General features: G+C 37.9%; 1 protein-coding gene across 1 annotated transcript in view; it reads right to left on the bottom strand.

The window, feature by feature from the left end:
* The window catches only part of GCC2 (GRIP and coiled-coil domain containing 2), a 91,737-nt gene that overhangs the window by 49,218 nt on the left and 24,892 nt on the right, over positions 1 to 17,627 (bottom strand). Inside the window, exons 10-13 of the mRNA XM_079776941.1 lie at positions 5,161 to 5,280; positions 3,976 to 4,140; positions 2,963 to 3,067; positions 1,960 to 2,122 (exon numbers count right to left, since the gene is read on the bottom strand). Of these exons, the coding sequence (XP_079633067.1) occupies positions 1,960 to 2,122; positions 2,963 to 3,067; positions 3,976 to 4,140; positions 5,161 to 5,280 (553 nt within the window). The remainder of the gene's footprint in view (positions 1 to 1,959; positions 2,123 to 2,962; positions 3,068 to 3,975; positions 4,141 to 5,160; positions 5,281 to 17,627) is intronic.

The following is a 17,627-nucleotide window of genomic DNA, read 5'->3' as shown; positions in this document are numbered from 1 at the left end:
AAGCTTGATTTTGTGACTGCTCCCTAGATCTTTCCTGGGTAGCTAATGGGCTGTGGGAGGTGCAGCAAGTGCTGCCAAAACAAGCGAAACTTACAAGAACATTGTAAATTACCTTGTTTACCTCTGATTATAAAATAAAGGCTCAGCTTGCAGTCTGGATCTGTTTAAATTCCCTTGTTTACCTCTGACTATAAAATAAAGGCTCAGCTTGCAGTCTGGATCTGTTCTGTGGCCTCAGCCAGGCACAGAAGATCCACCTAGACCCAGCTTATTCTCTTTGTCTGTCTTTTCTTCATCCTTCGCCGGCCCTTCCTCAGGCTCGCCGAACCCTTGGCTGTGCTGGCGCGGCATAAAAGGAAAGGCTATTCTATTCTACACTTGTCCTAAAGAAGATGAAAAACAAGCCACAAAAGGATAAAACTGATTCACAAATAACTTCTTGTCATACAAAATTTAACTCTTCAAATTTATATTAAAATTTAGCATTCAAATATGTCAAATTCATATCAATTAAAAAATTATTTCCCATGAAAAAAAGCAGGAAAACATTACTCATAAACAGAAAAAAAAAACCCCAAGCAATAAAAATAGAAATTATAGAAATGGTGAAATTAGCAAATAATGAAATTAAAATAGCTACAATATTCTAAGGACTTAAATAAAAACATGAACATAAAGAATAAATAAATGAAAAATAAAAACAACAACTAAACAAATGGGACTTTTGGAGATAAAAAAAAAATACAGTATCTAAAATGAAAATGTCACCAAATGCAATTAACAGATGAGACACTGCAGATGAAAGAATTGAAATACATAATAATGTAAACTATCTATAAATAAGCTCTGAATATAAAAAAAAAAAGAAAAGAAAAAGGAAAATGGATTATGACCGAGTTCTAGGACTTTATCAGTGATCTAACGTGTGTAATTGGATTAGTGGGAAAAGAAAAGAAAGGGAGGTTTATATCCAAAATATTAAGAGAAATAATCACCAAAATTATTACAAACCTGAAGAAAATTATAAAAGTTCCATACATCAAAGAAGTTCAATATACTATAAACACGATAGAAACAAGGTAAAAAATGCACAAAGGCACATCTTAAAACTCTATACCCAGCAAAAGTATCCTTCAAAAGGACTAAATCATACAGAATATGTTCTCTAACTACAAAGGAATTAGGTTAAAAATCATTAGCAGACCCCTAGCTGATTTGGCTCAGTGGATAGAGCGGACTGAAGGGTCCCAGGTTCGATTCTGGTCAAGGGCACATGCCTGGGTTGCAGGCCTGGTCCCCAGTAGGGGACGCGCAGGAGGCAGCCAATCAATGATTCTCTCTCATCATTGATGTTTCTATCTCTCTTTCCCTCTCCCTTCCTCTCTGAAATCAATAAAGATACATTAAAAAAACTTTTTAAAAATCATTAACAGAAAGATATCTGAAAATTCCTTAAAATATTTAGGAATTAAACAACACACTTCTAAATAATCCATGAGTCAAAGGAAATGAAAAAATATTGTGGGCTGAATTAAAATAAAAATAGAACATATCATTCTGTGAGATGTAGCTGAATGAGCAAGGTCTAAAGCGATATTAATGTAAATATTAATTCCATTATGGATAAAATGGAATATAATCACCTTAAAAAGAAAGATTTCACAGCTATTTAAATTATCCCACTCTGCTGACAATCAAAAAATCATTGACAAAGACCCCTTTTTATTTTTGTATTACTCACACAGTAGGTACTTACGAAATATTTAAGTGAATGCATTATTCACCAACATGGGCTGTCAATGTCTGTACTACAAATGGTTTTACAACTTTTCTGGTCCTTAAAAATGGTTAGCACTGTGTGAAAGATCTTGTTGGCAGTCAAAAACAAGTAATGTTGCTCTACTATATTCTGTTATGATGAAGTTATTATTAAGTTAAAATGAACTGTGTTTTACTCACTCATTTCTTCTTGTAGGGCTTCTTGTTTCTGTTTTTGAATTTTTACTTCTTGCTCCAAATCTTCTATTTTGCTGTTTTTATTAGTTAACTTTTGATTTAGTTCTTTCATCAAACGTTCATAATCAGCTATTTCCATATTCATCAATGTGGTTTGTTGGGCATCCTGCACATATTATAATTAAATGATCCACAAAATAAAAGATGAGTTAATTTCATATGTAAAACTGCTAAAATGATGCCATAGGAATAAACACATTCTACTATGCTTTTCTGAAATAATGTTTACACAGTAACGAAAAAACTAAAAGCTGAATATTTTCTACTTTGTAATTTCAAAATGTATTTTTTAATAGTTTATTTAATCTAACTTCCTCAGTTTCATTGTATCTCTTATTTTTTATTAACCTCAATTGGTAGTTATTCTTTTGTGGGGCTCTTATTTATAAACTAGAGGCCCGGTGCATGAATTCCTACATGGGTGGGGTCGGGCCAGCCCACCCTATCGGGGCCGATTGGGGCCCGGTCTGGCCAGGGGGAGGGGCCATGGGAGGTTGGCCAGTCGGCTCCGCCCCCGATCGGGCCAGCTGGCTGGCGGCAGTGCATGTCATAGAGACTGGTCATTCCATTCGCTTGGCTTTTCTATATATAGATACTAGTATTTTAAACAGCTTGTACAGTTGTACAGTACTTTTCCTATTGGCCTCATCTTGAAAAAAGTTGAGAAAAATAAGCCAAAGTTAAATCTTCATGTGTACAATAATCATGTACAAAAATAAAATACCAACCCAATATCTAAAATATCTAATAATTCATGAGCCTAGATTCTTCTGGAGAGATAGGCATTCAGAGAAATAAGTTCAATATTATGAGGCAAGCAATTTATAAATGATTATTTTAGCATGGCAAGTAATCATGTTTTTGAAAGATTTCTTTTCAATGTTTATAGAATAGTTTAACAAAGATAATTACTGACATAAGTTTTGAGTCTGATGTTTTATTTTACCTTTTTAACCAGTTCTAATTCTTGCATGGTTTTCTGTAGCTGTTTCTTTTCCTTTTGAAGTTGTAGCTGAAGTTCTTCAAGTTCATTTACAGAACTGGCATGCTCCTAAAATTAAAAACCCCCACCCCCCAACCCCATGCCAACCAACATTAAAAAGGTATTTGTAAGGAACTATAAAATAAATCTGACATAATAAAATACAAAGTGTTTGAAATCTTTCAGTATTTAAAAAATATACACTCAAAAGTCATAACTTAGATTCTCAAATCCATAGTTAGCATATATTAAGGAATTAATGAATTTTGCTGTATTAACAAATGCTATTCAATAATCTTTCCATCTTTTTTGTTGTTGATTTAATCCTTACCTGAGGATATTTTTTCTATTTTTTTTTTTTTTTTAGAGAGTGAAACTGGAGGAGGGGAATAGAGGTAGGGTGGGGGGAAAGAGAAACATATGGATTGGTTGCCTCCTGACCAGGACTGGGATTGAACCTACAACCAAGGTACTGTGCCCTAGACTGGGAACTGAACCCACAACACTTTGGTCCATGGGCCAGCGCTCTAACCACTGAATCAAATAGGCCAGGACGATCTTTCCATCCTATATAATAAAAGGTTAGTATACAAATTGTCCCTATGGGCAGGAGTTCGACCTATCGGGATTTAGACGTGTGCTGACCATCAGGGGGGTGGCACGGAACATGGTGTGCGTCAGTGACACAGTGCTGGCAGTGGTGGGCCCCAATGAGAGCAGGACTATGGTGGGGTGTTGAGCAGGTGAGCAGGTGGCACCAGGCCAACACGGGTATGGAGGGAGGCCCCGGCCAACAGCTGGGGAAAGGGAGGACGCGGCCGACAGCTGGGGGAAGGGAGGCCCTGGCTGGCAGCCGGCAGCCGCTAGGGACCCTATCTGTGCATGAATTTCGCGCACTGGGCCTCTAGTCTTTTAAATAATACTTTGATAAAAACATCAATGTATAACATGAATTAATCCCACAGGACTATTTTTACCTTTATCTTCTGCTCTTTCTTAAGTTTCTCAGCTTCCAACTCTTTGTCTACCATTGCTTTGGCTTTTTGGACCTCTAAAATCTGTACTTCCAATAACTTGACATTAGACTGTAGTGTTTCAACATGAGCCAGGAGATCATCATTGTCAGAATTTAATTTTTCACACTAGAATGAGAAAGTATTCATTACTGTAAAAACACACAAAATACATATAGGAGTGGAAGAATAAAATGGTATATTAAAGAGAATGTTGCCATAGTATTAAAAAAATGAAGATTTCAAAATCAGTTTCAAAGAATGACAATGTTAAGTTGAGGATAAGTTTTAAACACTATAATTGTTGATATTAATTTGGCAAACAATATAAAAGACGAGGAACACTGGCAGAGAAAATGGCAAAAGTGAAACAAAACCAAAAAACCCTCAAGGGAACTGAGATTAGAGCAAGCATGTCAAACTCAAAGGCTAACAGGGGCCAAATAAACAAGGTTTAAGTTTATGTGGGCCACAAAAAAACAAAAGCTTCAATTTTCATAGAAATGTAGGTTTATTTCAATAAAGACATGCTGAATATAAAGGGCTGAAATAGAATATTTTAATAAAAATTAATATTTTTTCTTGAACATTAACTTACCAGACACTGAATAACTGCATAAATTAATAAGTGTAAGGCAAATATACCTATTTTTCTTGATCTCTGAAAACGAAATATTTCCTGTTTTGCACACCAAACAAGTCAATCCAAGACTAATGACGTGGCAATCGGCTGTTAAAATATTCGCTGGTAGTATTAGTGGAGAGAAATATTGTGCCTGTGCGTAAGGCACGTAAGGGTAATGAATACAACATGATTATAGTAATCAGTCATTAGCGAACATTGTAGTTCATTATTAATAATTATGTATAACAGGATATTGTAAAAATTAAGTTAAAAATTTTTATTAAAACATTTCTTACATACCGTTATATTGGCTGGACTGTAAAAATATTCGTATGGGCTGTGAGTTTGACATGCTTGGATTAGAGCAATAAGTAAGACAGGATAGTTGCTAGTTTTTTCCCAACAGTGGGAAAAGAAAATGAAATTAAGTTTCTGTCTATGTATTAATTTTATTTTATGCAAATATACTGAAAATGAAATATACTTATAATTTTCATGTATGCATTTTCTCAATTTAAAGTTACCTGAAAAGTTGAATTCCTTAATTGTCTTGTAAGGTCTTCTACCTGATGCTCAAAATTATTAGCACGTTCTTTTTCTATATCCAACTGCTCTGATTGCTTATCATATTCTAATAAAAGATTCTTCAATAAAAGACAAAATAATTTAATTTTAGGATATTATTATACACTCAACCAGTCAGACTATACCATCAACCCATCATTATATAAGGTTTATGAGTCCATTCTGGAAGCTTAAATATTGGCCTAAGTTCAACATTTGACAGAATACCTAATTGGCATTATATAATAAAATTAGCATAATTCAGATGATTTTAAGTATGAGGGGAATCTATTGAAAGGGAAGAGGATTTTATATTTATACAGTAATTTCCAAGTTAAACCTTCGAGGCATCAATAAAAACATTTCCAAGTTAAACCTTTGAGTCATCAATAAAAACAAACTTCTAAAATGTAAACAAAATTTGAGGAAGGAGAAAAAGTTTAACCTGGTTACTTATTAGTTCCACCTAAGAATTCTGATGAAGGAAATGTTTCAGGTCTAGTCTAATATAAAGTAGAAGTGCTAATGATAGAACATGAGAAGACATTATATAAATACAGCCCCTTACATCTTATAGTAAAACATTCAATATTTTCTGACGACTCTAAAACCAAATGAATTTTTTGGATAGTCCCACATGGCCATTATTCCAGGAGAAAATGCCCACACAGACTTTTCTGCTACATAGCAGCCAATCAGTTACTCTGTCAGAAATATGTAAATGAGACTCACTGTTTCCAGATTGTCTATAGTTTCTCCTCTTTACCCTCTCTTCTAAGTCCTGTTTTTGCCTTTGTTTCTGGACAACTACCTACTGTTCTCCTTCACATAAATGAATTTGTATGCAAAATAACTAAGAAAATGTTTCTCAGTTTTCTGTGAAAGGTGACTTTCATCTAGCCCTGGAACTCTTGAGTCCTTGCCTCACCTTCCCAGGCTCCTCTGGTGGTCTCATGCATGGAATTATATGTTCTTTCTGGTTCTGGCCAAATATAATTTTGTTTCTAATTCTAATTTATTCATAGTCAATTATTATCCACACTGGTGACAGTTAGAATCTGAGGTTCTATTTTATGGTCTACCTATTTATTCATTGGCAAAGGCAGGAATTGGGAATCTAAAATCTGGCTTACAAATTTATTTGTCCATGTTCATTTGTCTGAGGATTCTGATAAATCCTAGGATACATAAATATGGAGTTGAGAAATTATGTCTTCTATCTCATAGAGAGATGATGGCATGCTTATTTTGTATTTATGTGGATTCCTTTAACTCCAAAAATCAAAGGTCTTTATGCTCTTAGACTCTTGACTAATGTTTTTACTCATTAGGGTTTTAATAGTTGTCAATAGCTACTCTTAAAAATGGTGGAGATGGTGAACTTTGCTTTCTATTTTACCACATTTAAGTATTTTAAAAAACCAAGGGGGAGTAAATGGATGCTACACCGACACGTTCCCAAGACCAAATTGGAATTATTTTGTACTAAAATACAAAAAAAAAATCTTGAATAATCAACTGAGGACTAACTGGAGAGAACCCTGATAACCAAGAAAGGAAAGTGGAGACTGCATAGAGACTGGAGGCCAGAAAGGGCTGGTAAGGCACTCACAGACAGCAGCTGAAGTTCTGGAGGGATATTTCAGCTGTGGAGGGTTCCAACTGAGGACTCTGGGGTCTAAACCTCAAGCTGGGCACCCCAGCAAAGAGCACCAGAACTGAGAAAGATGCCAACATAACACCTAGCTGTGAAAAGCAGAAGGGTTGCTGTCTGCCAGGGAGAGATGGCTGGAAATGCAGGTATCCCAGTAAAGGACCAACACACAAAACTTCATGTGCAGCCACACACCTTGGGCTCTGGCAGAGGGAGGCCACAGTGGACTGGAGCTATGTAAGCAGAAGCCAGGGTTGGGGGCAATGGAGTTAGAGCTCTGAAGGCAGACACCCCTATTTCCTGTGCTGAGTCATTCCATCAAGCTGCAGAGGTCATCTTTCTCAGGCACATATTTGCTATCCAAGCAGCTTTTGCCTGGGGGGCAGACAGTTGACCCATCCTATTATAAAACCCCTTGTCCCACCCTGTAGTTTCTGTGGACAATTAAGAGACTAGAATAACAATTAGCCTCCAAGTAGAAGCAACTGCCCCACCCTATTGGAAAACCTATCACTGCACCTGTGGATGATTGCCAGAGGGCTACTCAAGCCTGAAGCCAATCCAGGATCAAGTGGGTCTTTGAAGGTGTTGAGTCTTTGTCTGATCTAATTAGTCAGAAACAGCATCTGACACAGTCCTACACTAGAGATTGAGAGGCGTAGCAGATCTACCTAATATACTGTATAGTCAGTCACAAACTCAAACAGGCAACCAAAACAACAAGACAGAGAAACATCCCCCAAATGATAGAAGAAAACTGATATAGTAACTATGAAAACAGAATAGTCAGAAATAAAGAATGACATAGCACAAATAAAGAACACATTGGAAGAAATACACAGCAGATTAGGGGAAGCTGAGGATCAGATCAGTGAATTAGAAGGCAGGTTAAAAAAAGTCACTCAATTAAAGAATCAAAAAGAAAAAACAACTAAAAAACAGGAGGGCATCTTAGGGACATGAAATATAACAATATTTGCATAATAGGTGTGCCAGAAGAGACAGAAAGCAAGGGATAGAGAACGAATTTAAAGAAATAATGGCAGAAAACTTCCCTAACCTGATCAAGAAAAAAGTCACATAAGTTCAGGAGGCACAGAGAACCACAAGCAAGAACGCAAACACACCCACACACAGACACATCATAATTAAATGCCAAAACTTAAAGACAAAGAGAGAATTTTAAAGGCAGCAAGAGAAAAGCAAATTGTTACCTACAAAGGAGCTCCCATAAGGCTGTCAGCTGATTTCTCATTAGAAACTCTACAGGCCAGAAGGGAATGGCATGAAGTATTCAAGGTAATGAAAAGCCAGGATCTAAAACCAAGATCCAGAAAGGCTGTCATTGAAAAGAGATGGTGAAATAAAGAGCTTCCCAAACAAAGGAGGTCATTACCACGAAGCCAGCATTACAAGAAATGCTAACGGGACCACTGTAATGAGAAGAAGAACCAGAGAGGGAAACCTAGGCATACAAAATTAACCTTTTGCACTCGGATGTCGAGTGTGACTCAACATGGTTAGCATTAGAATAAAGGAATCGAGTAAAAAGCAAGCGAGTGCAAAGGGTTAAAATGGCAATAAATAAGTACCTATCAATAATAACCTTAAATGTAAATGGATTAAATGCTCCAATCAAAATGCATATGGTAGCTGAATGGATACAAAAACATGACCCAACTAACTATATGCTGTCTACAAGATACCACCTCAGAACAAAAGACTCATACAGGATGAGAGTGAAGGAATGGAAAAAAATTTTCCAGACAAATGGAAAAGAAAAACACTGGGGTAGCAATACTCATATTGGACAATATAGACTTCAAAATGAAGGCCATCACAAGAGAAAACAAAGGTCACTACATAATACTAAAGGGATCAATCCAATAAGAGGATATAACCCTGGTAAACATATAAGCATCCAATACAGAAGCACCTAAACGTATAAAAAACTTCTAGAGGACATTAAGGGAGAGATCGAAAACAATTCAGTCATAGTAGGGTAATTTAACCCTTTGCACTCGCTTGCTTTTTTCTCGATTCCTTTATTCTACTCGGGATTTAATTTTTTAAATACCCCAGATTTTACAAAGCGCAGCAGTAGAATAAAAAACTGGAGTTTCTTTTCATACAAACTTATTTATTTGGATTTTTTTATATTTCAAATTATTGATACATTCAAAGAGTAATTTTAATCTCTATAATTTTTCATGGTGTGATATTTTTTGAAACATTCACCCACATGAAGACCTGGTTTACATTCACATGCTTCGCAAATATACATCGTCTCTCTTCTTCCTCCTTTGATTTTTCTGTTAGAACAAACAACACAATCTTTGTGTTTTTTGTTAGGGTGAGGTGTGATTATATGGAGCTTTCCATCTAAATGTTGCTCTACGTTAGTGGATAATAATCTACCCCTGGAAGTTAGTGTACCATCTCTGAATTCTCCAACAAGATCATGTACTAGTTTCTTAATAAATTTCACATGCGTTATCGGTTTTTCATTTTTTCTTTTTTGGCATTCTTTGTACAATATATAGGAATTTACAACACTGACCTCAAGCCCCCAGAAAAACAATTTACGCCACCATTTTAGAGTCTTCCTCATAAAACAGTATGTGCCTGTGTAGTGATCAGCTATATCAACACCCCCCCATAAACTTTGTATAGTTGGTCACAACCTTGGGTTTGAGAACTATTTCCTTCCCACCACCACACACTCTCCTTTCCACAGACTCAGTCTCTGAAGTGTCCCATGTACTGAGCATTGTGACTATCCTCTTGTCTTTCCACGCAAGAAGCATTACATTTTCATCCCTGAAAGCCACTATCTCTCCTTTCATTAGCTTTGGATGTTTGATAACAGGTGGATTATCTTTCCTATTGGGCATTATTGTCCCTGTCAAGTGTGTTTTTTCCTTGAACAATTCCTTTGCAAGAGTGACACTAGTGTAATACCTGTCAGTGAAGAAATGATAACCTTGAGAACCAGGTACTGAGTTCTTCAATCTTTCATGAAGCTCTAAAACTATTCTGCTAGTAAAAGGGGGATCAGGTCTCACCAACGTTTCAGATGTTATTCCTCCATAATAAGGGACAAATGAATGTACGTAATCACATTTTGAATCTGAGAGGACATATAAACGAATACCCCATTTTGTTGGCTTTTTAGGATTATATGTGATGAAGTGTATCTTTCCCTTGAAACCAACAACAGCCTCATCAACAGCAATCTCTCTTCCAGGACAGAATCTCTCCCTAAATTTCATTTCAAGGTATGACAAGAAGCAGTTTACCTTCTCGGTTCTTGTTCTCAAATCTTTACTTGACTTTTGGTCGTTTTTCAAGTGTAACATCCAAAATATTTGCAAGAACCTTTCTCTTTTGAAAACAGATCGAAAAAATGGTATATGAGACTCAAAATCCATGGACCAATAACTCTGCAAGTTGGGGTGATTCAATACACCCATATTTAGTATTACACCAAGAAAAGCCTTCATTTCCTCTATCGTCACATCTTTCCAATTATTCCAAGTGGATCGCTGGGATAGTTCTTTCTGGCTAATTTTATGCCTAGCATACTCATTTGTCTCATCCGTTATGTTTTTTTATCAATGTATCAGTAAAAAACAACTGAAAAAAGTCTATTGGTGTGGCACATCCAGAAGGAACTTGAGGCCCAACATGTAACTGACCAGTGGAGAAAGGGATTCTGCTAGGCTCTTTGTCACTCACAGATGTAGATGTCCACTTTTCTTTTTCCTGTTTTCCCCTAGAAACATAACTTTCACTGGGTCTTATACCCGATTTCTCAATGATATCACCCATATCTCCATCACTCTCACTCGAATAAACAATTGCACGTCTTCGTTTTGCCCTTATGAATTCAAAGTCACTGTCACTGTCAGTACTTTCAGCCAGATCTTTGGGCAAAGCAAGGGACTTTTTCCTTTCTGTAGTTCCACTAGGACCAGCGATTTGTTCATCATCTCCACTCGCATCCTCGGAGAACTCACTTTCGTCACTATTACATTTTTCACTTTTTTCTTCGTTTTCAAAGTAAAATTCATCATCGCTGCTTTCTATGTCTTTGGAAAACTTATCCATCCTGAGGAGGGGAAGTTCACTCAGAATGTGCGACTGCTAGGGGGCAAACCAATCATCCAACTAAACCCTGTGTCATGACAACATCTGTGATGTGCTAATAGAAACCTAAACAAACCTAGGAGACGAAAAGATAAGGAAGGTTCTTTACCAAGGGAAGATGATGCAAGCTCAAAAAGGCATGATGCAACGACTCATGCCTTGGACCCTCCTACTCAAGATTGCTGCCTATGCAAAAGATAAGCTTAGGTGGTGGCATCAGTTGAGACGGCATTACATTTTACTTGTCCTTTCATGCTAATGAAAACAAGAAATACTGGGAAAATAGACAAAAATCCCCCTTTTCCCCCCGCGGTGAAACTACGTGTCGAGTGTGGCTCGACATACGAGCTGCTACCGATGCTAACCGTGTCGAGTCACACTCGACATCCGAGTGCAAAAGGTTAACACCTGCTGGCTTCACTGAATACATCATCCAGATAAAAATTTAACAAGGAAACAGTGACTCTAAAGCAGTGGTCGCCAACCTTTCGGACCTCACGGATGGTGGTCCATGGAACACCAGTTGGCAACCGCTGCTCCAAAGGTTTCCTTAAACTAGCGGTCACCAACCTTTCGGACCTCACAGATCACTAGTGATCGGCGGACCACCAGTTGGTGACCACTGCTCTAAAGGACAAATTGGATCAGATGGATTTAATTGACAATTATATAATATTTCACCTCAAAGCTGCAGAATATACATTCTTGTCAACATGGGTCATTCACAAAGAGAGACATGTTAGGACACAAAAAAATCTCTACAAGTTCAAGAAGATTTAAAACATATCAAACATCTCAGATCACAGTGGAATGAAATTAGACATCAACTAGAGTATAAACACCCCAAAACATTCAAATACATGGAGGCTAAATAGCATGTTATTAATCAAATGAATGGGTTACCAATGAGATCAAGAAAAATGAAAAGCCGAAACCGGTTTGGCTCAGTGGATAGAGCGTCGGCCTGCGGACTCAAGGGTCCCAGGTTCGATTCCGGTCAAGGGCATGTACCTTGGTTGCGGGTACATCCCCAGTAGGGGGTGTGCAAGAGGCAGCTGATCGATGTTTCTCTCTCATCGATGTTTCTGACTCTCTATCCCTCTCTCTTCCTCTCTGTAAAAAATCAATAAAATATAAAAAAAAAAAAATGAAAAACCAAGATGGCGGCATAGATAAACACCTATACTGCTGCCTCGCACAACAATTTCAAAACTGCAACTGGAAGACAGAGCGGACATCATCCAGAACCACAGGAAGGCTGGCTGGGTGGAAATTCTACAACTAGAAGGAAAGAGAAAAGGACACTGAGACTCAGAAGAGCTGTGGAGGTGCGGAGACCTGTGCGTGCAGAAAGGGCGGGCGGCTGAATACATGGCTGGCTTACTCGCGGCGCGCGGAGAGGGTGGGCAGCAAACGCGCGGCTAGCTTTCTCGTTCGGGAGGGATACAAAACCTCCCAACTGCACTGAAATCCAGTTCCGGGTGAGACTTTGGGTACAGACTCATTCGGGGATAAACTGGACTGTCTGGCAGCGGGCGAAACTCGAGAGCAGCCTTCTCTCAGAGGTGTGTGCAGCCATTGCTGCGGGACACTGAGACACAGGGGCCTCTTAGGGCGGGGCTGATGGGAAACCAAGGTTGTCTGCTCCACCCTGAGACTCCGCCCCATCCAAGCTGAGCACAGAAGCTCTCCCAGTGGAGACACTGCTGATCCTCACAGCCAATTGGCCTGAGGTCAACTCCCCGCAGTGATACCAACAACAATCAAGGCTTAACTACAACAAGACTGCACACACAGCCCACAAAGGGGTGTACCAAGAGTGTCCACCTCAGGTAACTGGGGAGGCTGAGCCACTGGGCCCTATAGGACACCTAGCACACAAAGCCACTCTATCAACTCAGGGAAGCAGCCAAAATGTGGAGACAAAGAAACAGGTCACAAATGAAAGAAATGGAGGAAAGTAAAAGACTGGATATAGAGTTCAAAACCACGGTTATAAGGTTTTTCAAGAATTTCCTAGAAAAGGCAGATAAATTTAACGAGATCCTAGAGGATATGAAAAAGGACCAACTAGAAATTAAGCATACACTGAATGAAATAAAAAATAATATACAGAGATCCAACAGCAGACTAGAGGATCCCAAGAATCAAGTCAAAGATTTGAAATACGAAGAAGCAAAAAACACCCAACTGGAAAAGCAAAAGGAAAAAGAATCTAAAAATATGGAGATAGTGTAAGGAGCCTCTGGACTACTTCAAGTGAACCAACATCCGAATTATGGGGGTGCCAGGAGAAGAGAGAGAGCAAGATATTGAAAATCTATTTGAAGAAATAATGACAGAAAACTTCCACCTGGTGAAAGAAATAGACTTACAAGTCCAGGAAGCGCACAGAACCCCAAACAGGGATGTCCACTTTCACCACTCTTATTCAACACAGTACTTGAAGTACTAGCCCAGTGGTTGGCAAACTCATTAGTCAACAGAGCCAAATATCAACAGTACAACGACTGAAATTTATTTTGAGAGCCAAATTTTTTAAACTTAAACTATATAGGTAGGTACATTGTTATTAACTTAATTAGGGTACTCCTAAGCTGGCCTTTGCTAAAAACTCAAGGGGCCAAAGAGCCGCATGTGGCTCGCGAGCCGCCGTTTGCCGACCATGGTACTAGCCACAGTCATCAGACAAGAAGAATAAACACAAGGTATCCAAATTGGAAAAGAGGAAGTAAAATTGTCCTTATTCACTGATGACATGATATTGTACAAAGAAAACCCTAAAGACTCTACCAAAAAACTATTAGATTTAATAAATGAATTTGAGAATGTAGTAGGATACAAAAATCGACATCCCCAAATCTATGGCTTTTTAACACAGCAATAATGAACTCTCAGAAAGAGAACTAAACAAACAATCCTATTTACCACTTTAACCAATAAATTAAGTTACTTAGGAATAATCTTAACGGTGGAGGTAAAAACTTACTTGGAAAACTACAGGACGTTAAAAAAAGAGAAGAAGATATAAACAACTTAAAGAACGTACCATGTTCATGGATTAGTAGAAATAACATAATTAAAATGTCCATGCTATTCAAGGCAATCTACAGATTCAATGCAATCCCTATTAAAATACCAATGGCATATTTCACAAATGTAGAAATTTATATGGAACCAAAAAAGACACCGAATAGCTTCATCAAATTACAAAAGAAGAACAATGTTGGAGGAATCACAAACCAGATATCAAATTATACTACAAATCCACCATAATCAAAACAGCCTGGTACTGGCACAAGAACAGGCACACAGATCAATGGAACAGAACAGAGACCCCAAAATCGACCCAAGCCATTACGCACAATTAATATTTGATAAAGGGGGCAAGAGCATACAATGGAGTCAAGAATGTCTCTTCAATAAATGGTGTTGGTAAAATTGGACAGATACATGCAAAAAAGAAAATGAAACTAGGCCACCAACTTACACCATATACAAGAATGAACTGAAAATGGATAAAAGACTTAAATATAAGTTGAAAAACCATAGAAATTGTAGAAGAAACCATAGGCAGCAAAATCTCAGACATCTCTCCTAGCAATATGTTTCCCAATACATCTCCTAGGTCAAAAGAAACTAAGGAGAAAATAGACAAATGGGACTACATCAAAATAACAAGCTTCTGTACTATAAAAGAAACCATGGACAAAATAAAAAGGGAGCCCACTGTATGGGAGAACATATTTGGCAATGACACATCTGATAAAGGGTTAATATCCAGAATATATAAGGAACTCAATACAAATTAACAAAAGGAAGACAAACAATCCAATTGAAAAAATGGGTAAATAACCTAAATAGACACTTCTCCAAAGTGGACATTCAGATGACCAAGAGACATGAAAAAATGCTCAATCACTCATCACCAGAGAGATGCAAATCAAAATGACAATGATGTATCACCTCACACCTGTCAGAATGGCTACCAACAACAAATCAACAAATGACAAGTGCTGGTGAGGATGTAGAGAAAAGGGAACCCTAGTACACTGCTGGTGGGAATGCAGACTGGTGCAGCCATTATGGAAAACAGTATGGACTTCCATCAAAAAATTAAATATGGAACTGCCATTTGACCCAGTGATCACAATTCTAGGAATATATCATAAGAAAACAAAACACTAGTCAGAAAGAATGTTCATAGCAGCACAATTTACAATACCTAGGTATGAAAACAGCCTAAGTGCCTATCAGTAGATGAGTGGATAAAAAAGCTGTGGTACATTTATACCATGGAATACTATGCAGCAGTAAAAGAGTAGGAACTCTTACTCTTTGAGACAGCATTGAGAGGCCTTGAGAGTATTATGCTAAGTGAAATAAGTCAGTCAGAGAAAGACAAGTATCACATGATCTCACTCATATGTGGAATCTAATTAAAATAAACTGATTTACAGAGTGGATCCAGAGACGTGGAAGCATGGAACAGAGTGCAGAATCTCGGAGGAAAGACAGGGGAGCGTGGGTGGGTGGGAGGTGATCAAACAAAGAACTTTGTATGCATATATGTGCAATTCATGGACACTGATAATAGGCTGTTGAAAGCAGAGGGCAAGGGCGGGCTGGAGGGATTAAAGGGGGAGAAATGGGGACATATGTACGACTTTCAACAATGAACATTAAAAAAATTAAAAATGTTTTAACAGACTTTATTATTTAAAAGTTTTTGGTTTATACAAAAACTGAGGGGAAGGTATAGAGAATTCCCATTACCCATCTTTCTCCAATACATAACCTCCTTCATCATCAACGTTCACCACCAGAGTGGTCTATTACAATAAATAAACCTACTACATTGGTTCACCATTGAGGAGTAACATCATTACCCTAAATCCATAGTTTATATTAGGGTTCACTGTTGCTGTTGTACATTCTATGGGTTTGGATAAATGTATAATGACATATATTCACTATTACAGAGCAGTTTTACTGCCCTAAAAATCCTGTTTTCCACCTATTCTTCTCTTTTCCACCACAAACCCTCAGAACCATTGTTGGTTTTTTGTTTGTTTTTTTACTATATCCATAGTTTTACTGTTTATAAAATGTCATATAGTTGGAATCAAATATATTTTCATATTGGCTACTTTTGTTTAATAGTGGTATGCATTTAAGTTTCTTCCATGTCTTTTCATGGCTTGATAGCTTGTTTCTTTATAGTGCAGAATACAGTCAGTCATTCATCAATTAATGATGGGAATAAGCTCTGAGAGATACATCATTAAGTAGTTTCATCATGGGAACATCATTGAGGCACTTACACAAACCTTGATGATCTAGCCTCCTATATCCCTAGGCTCCTGGACTACAAGCCTGTACAGCATGTATGGTACTGAATACTGTAGGCAATTGTGACACAATGGTTTAGTATTTGTGTGTCTAAATGTAAAAAAAAAAAGTACAGCAAAAATACAGTAGAAAATATTTTAAAAATGGTACAGTTGTATAGGGCACTCACCATAAATGGAGCTTGCAGGACTGGAAGTTGCTCTGGGTGAGTCAACCAGTGAGTGGTGAGTGAATGTGAAGGCCAGGCCTACGGCACTACTGTAGATTTTATAAACAGAGTCCCCAAAGCCCTAACCTTGCTTCCATTGGGCAGTTAAAAATAGAACATAAAGCTGTCAATGCTGCTCCATAAACAGGAATGTGTGCTGGACTGATTGGAAGTATTGAGGGAAGGCTGGCTAGTTAAGACATATATCACCATAATAATGTCTGGAAGGAGTGAAAGATGGCCTGAGGATCAGTAGGAATAAGAAATCAAGATGGAGAGAGAAAGGAATGTAGGGATTGTCATGGTAATGTGGTTTTAGCTACTGCATGTTGGAGCAGCAGTCAGGTTAAGGAACTCTGCTGTCCTCATTTAAAAAAAGAGGGTGTTTAACATTGAGAGGGTATAGAATTAAGGATTCAATATTTTGACTGTGGTAATTTTTTACTTCCATCAACCCTCTATGGCAGTGAACTGATGGGAGAAATAAAGCTTAGCTATGCTTGAAATCAGGGGTGGGGAACCTTTTTTTCTGCCAAGGACCACTTGGATATTTATAACATCATTTTTGGGCCATACAAATTATCCTTAAAAATTAGCCTGCTATATTTGGTCTAACATTTAATTAACTCACCCCTAATGCTTTGGCAGGGCAAGACCAGCCTTATACGGCCCATGGGCCGATGTTCCCCACCCCTGCTTTAAATAATTACAACCTGAAAATATTTCCCAAGAACAGACACAGGCTGGCTCCCCACAACCAAAGGCAAAAGCTTTTCCTAAAGTGGCAGTGGCACTCAATCCTTGTTAAAGTAGCTCCTCTAGACCTCTGTATAAGATTTAGGCCCTCAATTAAGAATTTACAGCCCTGTACTCTGAAGACCATCAAGCTAGATCTGGGAGGGCTGTAATGCCTTCTGAATATGTAGCATTGGGGCACAGACCCCTGTGTACTGAAAAAGTTCAGTTGCTGAATGACTGGAATATAACCTGTGCAATCAAAACTGAGGTGCTGCCAGTGAGAGAAAATCTATTGCAAAACCCTACAGATATTGCTCCCATCAGTG

Source organism: Cnephaeus nilssonii, assembly GCF_951640355.1.
Source record: "Cnephaeus nilssonii genome assembly, chromosome: 7".
Taxonomy (NCBI): domain Eukaryota; kingdom Metazoa; phylum Chordata; class Mammalia; order Chiroptera; family Vespertilionidae; genus Cnephaeus; species Cnephaeus nilssonii.
Note: the sequence above shows the minus strand (reverse complement) of the source record. Positions and strands in the feature narration are given on the sequence as shown.